Here is a 7,198-nt window from a genome sequence, read left to right as displayed (position 1 = left end):
AGTATCTCGTCGGTGTCTCAATCCTTAATGCATAGTCTTAGAGTACATTCCGGCCTTAGAGTATATAGATCTAAAGCAGTATCCTGATTGATTTATAGATTTAAGTTCATGTCTTAAGATTACTGTGTTACAAAAATTTTGTCTGCGGCAGTTCCTAAAAACTATGACATATTAACATTCGTAAACAACAAAGATAAAACATCTGAATGCATCCGGACAACAATTCTGAACGCAGCAGAGTATATACACTTTATAATATGGCGGTGAATCATGTGACTGAAGAACAGCTACCAAAGATGCCGACGTTAGTGTCGCTACTGGGGCTGTGTTTCGTTTCACGTATGATGCGCATGATGTATCTTTTATCCGTAGGTTTGTATGCTGTGGCTGAACTACTGTACACTTTTGAAACTTAAAGTGAGATATTATAGATATACGTTTTGTAGCGGATTGCTACATATAATAAATGTAGGTAATGAAGGAAAGCCAGATTCACAAGTAATAACGTTTGTTTATTAGCACATACAATATCTTATCGCGACAAATGTAACTCAATGTCTCGTGTGTGTCGCGATTGAAGAAGAACTAAAAAGAGAGTATGGGTGTGTGTGCTAGATGGGAAATTCAGTATTGTGTTTGTGAGAGCGCGTCATCTAGTCGCGGAGTGTGTGTCTGAACGAGTATAAGGCATGAAATATAGCTAAAAGAGTGTGAGAATGTGCGTGCGTGCGTGCGTGCGTGCAAGTGTAAATGTCTCTTCACAGTTTGATATTTGTTGAAAGCCCGAAAGAGAGTTTTAAAACAGTGCAGAAACAGAAAACAGACCACTTGTTATTCACTAAATATTAAACAGAAATAAATGATGCATATTATATATTATATTAGGTTAAGTCATCGCGTTTTTTTAAAAGACATCTATTAGTAAAAACCGCAATTACTTTCTTACCAACAATATATGTAAATATATCTTGATAGAGTAAAGTTTCAGCTTTAAAAATCTCTTTTTTAAATTATACGATACGACAATTTTTAATGGAGTTATGAGCAATTAAAGTCAAAATAATTCTTTTATTTAATCCGCGATAACTCAGTAATCAAAAGTCGTAGGAATATTAAAAAAAAACGATTTTGTAGGGAAAGTATCAAGCTTTCACGATAGGTAATCGAAAATTTTCTCAAATTCGTTTTGGACACGTTACAAATCCACAAAGTGAGAAGAAAATTTTTCGTCTTTTTCAGCTCGTAGTTTTTGGTATGTAAAAATTATCAAACTCATATAAACTTAAAAAATGTGATAAGCTTTTAAAAGTAGAGATTTAAAGCTTTAAAACCCTTTTTTTAAATTTGAATTTCATTCATTATTGACGAAGATATTGTATATACAACTTTGAGCTAAAAAATACGCGATGACTTTTTACTTAACCTAATATGTAATGGAACGCAACTATAAATAGGGAGCACAAACTCTTGCATAACACATAACACGTAATACATAAGAAAATGTACTAATCAACGTTCTTCGTTTCTTTCTTTTCCATGGAATAAAGAACCCAGATTAGTTAAATTTCTTATGCATTACGTGTTATGCGTTAGGCCGGCAGCAGACTACGCATTGAAGAATGAGATTTGAAGATTGAAAGATTGAAGTTTGACCAATCAGAATAAAAGGAGCCAAAACTTTTTTGTCCTTATTGGTGAAATTTTAATCTTTAATCTTATTCTTTAATGCGTAGTCTGATTCCGGCCTTATACAAGAGTCTGTACTCTCCGCTATACTGTGCCACTATCCGTATATCCCAGCTGATTGGTTGCTGCTTCCATTGCTTAACACGTACATGTAAATGCACCTTTATTAATTCTACGGTGATAGAAACAGATGGGAAGTGTCATTGATAACTTGAAAATTTTTTCGTGTTGGATACGTATATTTATCCGAGGGTATTTGTTGTCGCAGAATATCAAAGATTTAAGGAGCGGTTTTTTATTGAAAGTTATTCTTAGTTTAGGAATGATATATATATTTTTGAAATTCTCGTCTTTTTTTCTCTCCAAGACGATCATCTCTGTATACGACTACACGAATGGGCGATAGATTATTGTATTAATATTATAACGATAATAAAGGAACCGTTTTAGGTAGGAAAAGAAAAACAACCTTAGACCGAATATTTGGGTCCGTGACGATTTTAACCTTGATCGATAACATGAAGTCGGACAATACGGATATGCATAGAGGTACAATACTCCTGAAACCGGAGGAAAATGAACATGTCTTCCAGTTAATAGGAAATCGATGCCAGGTTACAATTTTTTCGCATAATTATCAATGTTTAATGTGAATATCTCGTTGTGTGATTTGTTTTACATATGATTTATATGAAATGTCATTTTATTTTTTTGTTCATCAAATGTTAAGCAATGTATGGCTGCGTTTAGCAGAACACAACAGTTTTGCAACTATTTTATGATTGTTTGCTGAGATAGGATCATTATTTTAGATCTAAAAGTATAATACAATCAATGCAAAGAAAACTTTCAGTAGTTGCAAAATAAACATTCTGCTAAACGCAGTCTATGATAGAATGATGTATCATGCATAAAAAAAAACGTACGTACGTATTTATCTACTAATTCAACATTCAATTGACAAATAGTTTATTAATATTATAATAGTATATTAATAGTTTTTAATTTTTCTTTCAAAGAATCTTGCCAATCTTATTGAAATTGAGTTTGGACAAAATTGTCTAAAATTTTGATATGTTGTAGCATCCCAAACAAATTTTCATGGGACAACTCCCAAAAGTAAATTTTTCCCTATTAGTTGATAAAGTAAAAGCCAATAAATAGATCTAACAGTAACTATATAATAATGTCTGTGATTGTTCTGAAATAATTCTCTCACTATACTTTCATTGAAAACAAAATATCCATTCACTTTTTTATTTCAAAATGTGGAAGATGCTGCAAATAGAATATGAATTAAGAGATCTTGTCACATATACACAAAAGGAATCAGTTTAATGGCACATCACATCTGGATCATGTTAAGAGTAGGAATTTTTTTGGAACAATTGCAAAGTAAAGTTAATAAATAGATTTAGCAACATTTACAGATAATATATTTACTGGTAGCAGACAAAGAGTTGATTTTTGTGGATTGTGATATATAAAGATATTTATACTGGATGCCGAAAGCTACATATCAAAAATTTAGACAGTTCCATCAATTTCCATAAAATGGCTGGGTCCTTTTCATTACTTTTTATGTTTGTCTTGAATAACATTCGACAACTTATTTAGTTATATCTTTAGTTAATTATGTTTAATTTTTGATAATATTCTTGAAACTTCCATGGGTATTTTCTATATAAAGGTTATGCGTTTCATGGGTTTCCTCCATGTCTAGATCCATTCTTGAAATGCCAATGTTTCATGAACCTTGCAGTCCACTTCATCAGAGTGAGGAGCAGCCTCCGCGAAACGCATAACTTTTATATGTTTAATTTTTATTAATAACTCTTCATAACAATGAAAAACTGAAAAAATGCATGGCCATATATTTACAAAAATGCATATAGTTATAATTATTCAGCTAGGTATCAAAGAAGAAATTAAAGAAAATATGATATTTAAAAAAATCTTAGTTTTTTTTTAGTTATGATTATAGTAATAAAATTACGATTTGTAATATATGATACTTATTATTTTTTAAAGTGTTGTTTGTGTGTAAATATATCTGAACATTTGTAATTTTGTATTTACACCTAATTATATTATTTATATCATATACGAGAGAGAGAACGCCATCAATTCGGTCAAAGTTAGATGTTTTGAATATATAATACAATTAAATAAATTAATTTTAGATATGATTGCGAGCCTATAATTTCCGGATTCAATATAGTCTGAAACATTACTAATCTTCCTAAATTAAATTTAAATATATTATAGAAATTATTGTGAGAATTAATTACCTCTGATGAACCCTGGCTGAGGTAATATTTTTCGCAATAATTTCTTTAGTTTTTTAAAATTAATTTAGGGAGAATTTAATTAAGGGGATTAATAATGTTTCACAGACTGTGTTGAATCCGAAAGTTATCGGCTTGCAATCATATCTGAAATAAACTTATTTAATTGTATTATATATTCGAAACATCTAACTTTGACTGAATTAATGGCATTCTCTCTCGTATACGATGTATTCATATGTACGGTCTAGATTTATAAATTAAATTGTGTGCTCATTTTATTTGCATAAATTTATATAGGCAGCAAAAGTATATAATTATAAAATATGTTGAAATATTAAAATAAAATATTATATCAAAGAAATAATTATAACTTGTATATAAATTATTTTATTTGTATAAGTATATTACAGAATTAATTAACATTTTTTATCAGGAGTGTCATAATTATAAAATAATTTTAATTGAGTATAGACATTTTTATATTTTTTTAAAATTAAAATAAAATATGTTGTCTATACACTTATTTTTTGTATCGCTTATTTATATTGCTGTTTTAGTGTTTAGCAGCTGGTGTTATACAATTATATTTGACTGAAGCTCCCTTACATAAGGATTGGGTTAAAAAGAATACAGGTATTATTACTCTAATAAGAGATAATCCAAGACGCAGTTTCTTTTTGCGATTATATTGTTTGCAAAGGAAGATAATGATATGGGAACATGAAATATATAATTCAATGGATTACAAAGCACCAATGTCATATTTTCATACATTTGAGGCAGAGGATTGTATGGCTGCATTTAATTTTGCAAGTGAAACCGAAGCTATTACATTAAGGTACATTAATATGAATAACAGTGTTTAAAACCTGGAATTCCCAGGGATTTTTTTTTATCATTGAAAATTTTATTGATAGAATTTTATTGGTATTCAGAGTATTTTTATTGTAGAATTTTACTTTAAAATTTACATTCTGTCTTTTTCTGAAAATATTGTTTCTGTGATGACACAAAAAGAGAAGGAAACCATTTTCAGTCAAAGTGGCTCTTCGTGTTTAGTAATATTTATATGTAAATAGATAAATACAATAATCAGTTTGATTCAATATACAAATATAGTAATAATAATTTTTTTATCAATTTTCTTTGATCATGCAAAATGTTGACAATTAATTAATAATAAGTATGACATGCATCCGTGTACATTCTCGTGTACATGTCTCGCAAGTTTTTATAATGAAAATTAGAGTGACAGTAAAAGCAATACTCAGAGGAACAGAACTAATATTACATTTACTGATATTACAAATAGTTTTTTTTATATTAGCTTATAGAGGTTTCACAACTCCAGTTATAGAAAATTATAAATATTTTATAAACAGAATTCCTATTTTCGACTAATTTATAATATATAGTTCGTTTGCATTGTTTACACTTCAATTTATTTGAGAATTGCATTTAAAAATTCTCTAATTTTATCTAGAATTTTAAGCAAAAATATCTACAGAATTCAGGAATTCTCAGGAAATTTTTTTACAAGATTTTGATAAATACCCTGAATAAGAATGAACAAAAGTTTTATAAGTAAATTAGATTAATTAAAAAATACACATGATAAAGAATGATATATAGAAATAATGTTTGATCTCCTGATATTTTAATTTTTTAAATAGAAATATACTTCTTGGAAAATTAAATGCTAAACGTCAAAGAAGACAAGAAAGAAAAGCAAAAGAAATGCAAGGTAATATTACTTGGAAGAATCAAAGTAGCATATCATCCTTTACTGTTACATCAGGTTCATCGGGTAATTTGTCAAATGGTGCACTTGCTACAGTTGGTGTCAATAGAAGTGCTTCTAGCAGTTCCATGTACAAAAAGAAAAAGAAAAAGAGCGAACAAGATCTAAAGCGTAAATTAACTAAGGATGATATTAGCCTACCTTCTAATTTTAGGTATAGATTAAAATTTTATTTTATGTAATATGTCCAATTAATAATATTAATAATTATACATAATAATTATTATATATAATAATTATATATGTATATATATATATATATATATATATGTAAACATATATTTGTTTACAGACATGTGGCACATTTAGGATGGGATGTAAATAATAAAGGTCTAGAATTAGATTCTGTAGATTTACAATTACAACAATTTTTTAATAATGCTGGTGTTTCGGAATATGAACTTCAAGATAAAGGCACTCGGAAGTTTATTTATGATTTTATTGAAAGAAATGGAGGTATGAGTGCAGTGCAGGAAGATATTCGGCCATTGGTCAATGCAAAAAGTAGTAATCAACCTCCTGCACTACCAGAGAGACAGGAATATCCTCCACCTATTCCAGCACGAACAATACCTGTGAGTTTGATCTATAGACTTTTGTATATTAACTATAACCGCCTTCTCATGGAGAGACTACAATCCGCACAGGTTAAGTTGAGAAACTCAAGCACATTATTTAGTACCGTATGCGTTATTGGTAGTATTTAATAGAAAAGGTAGCTTTGCAATGTAAAATTCTTTAATATGATTGCCCTTAGTTTCTTATTGGATCTAAATGTATAAATGTAAAATGTTTGAAAGTGGCTAAACAATTACAAAATATAAATAATAAAGAGCATACAACCACAACAATAGATGTTAACGCAAGTCATATATTTAAAATTCACAAATAAATAAGTAGACGTTTCGGTTAAGATTTGACCATCATCAGTATACACAAGATGACAAAAAATGAAGATCTTACAAAGAAACTCTTAGAAACTAATTAACACTAGTCGGAAGGTGTTACAATAATATTAAATTAAAATTACATAAAGAATTATTGAAAAGAAATAACATAAAATTACAAACGCAATGTTTACAAGTTAAAATGGTGAAATAATTTTTTTCCCTCGCTTGTGGTATGAATTGACAGCGTAGAGATCAAGAGAGTTATTTCAATCTTCTGACATAATACTCTGTTACAATTCCTGTTATCTTAAGAAGCGGTGCGCAACTTCGTGTAAAAATACGGAATTTTCAAGTTCTATTAAATCTCTTTATTATTTATATTTTCTAAATGTATAAACTAATCATATTCAAGAATTTTACTACAATTGTTGAAGCTGCTTTTTCTACTGAAAGTACATTAGCTATTGTACACTTTAGTAACTCAAGATTGTAGTTCTGTTAATAAACGCGATATATATATATATATATAT

At 28.8% G+C, this 7,198-nt stretch overlaps 1 protein-coding gene across 3 annotated transcripts in view; it reads left to right on the top strand.

The window, feature by feature from the left end:
* The first annotated feature begins 1,614 nt into the window (after positions 1-1,614).
* The window catches only part of LOC108747946 (neural Wiskott-Aldrich syndrome protein-like), a 29,574-nt gene continuing 23,990 nt past the window's right edge, over positions 1,615-7,198 (top strand). The window contains exons 1-6 of one of the 3 annotated variants that reach the window (XM_018485849.1): positions 1,615-1,837; positions 2,137-2,300; positions 4,535-4,815; positions 5,651-5,721; positions 5,815-5,932; positions 6,071-6,353. In XM_018485849.1, the coding sequence (XP_018341351.1) occupies positions 1,726-1,837; positions 2,137-2,300; positions 4,535-4,815; positions 5,651-5,721; positions 5,815-5,932; positions 6,071-6,353 (1,029 nt within the window). In that variant the 5' untranslated portion in view covers positions 1,615-1,725. Of the gene's footprint in view, positions 1,838-2,136; positions 2,301-4,534; positions 4,816-5,650; positions 5,933-6,070; positions 6,354-7,198 lie in introns of all 3 variants that reach the window. The other 2 variants (XM_018485848.1, XM_018485847.1) reach the window with 2 other exon arrangements.

This window comes from Trachymyrmex septentrionalis, unplaced genomic scaffold (assembly GCF_001594115.1).
Source record: "Trachymyrmex septentrionalis isolate Tsep2-gDNA-1 unplaced genomic scaffold, Tsep1.0 scaffold206, whole genome shotgun sequence".
NCBI lineage: Eukaryota > Metazoa > Arthropoda > Insecta > Hymenoptera > Formicidae > Trachymyrmex > Trachymyrmex septentrionalis.
The sequence above is the reverse complement of the archived record's forward strand: the minus strand, read 5'-3'. Positions and strand labels throughout refer to the sequence as shown.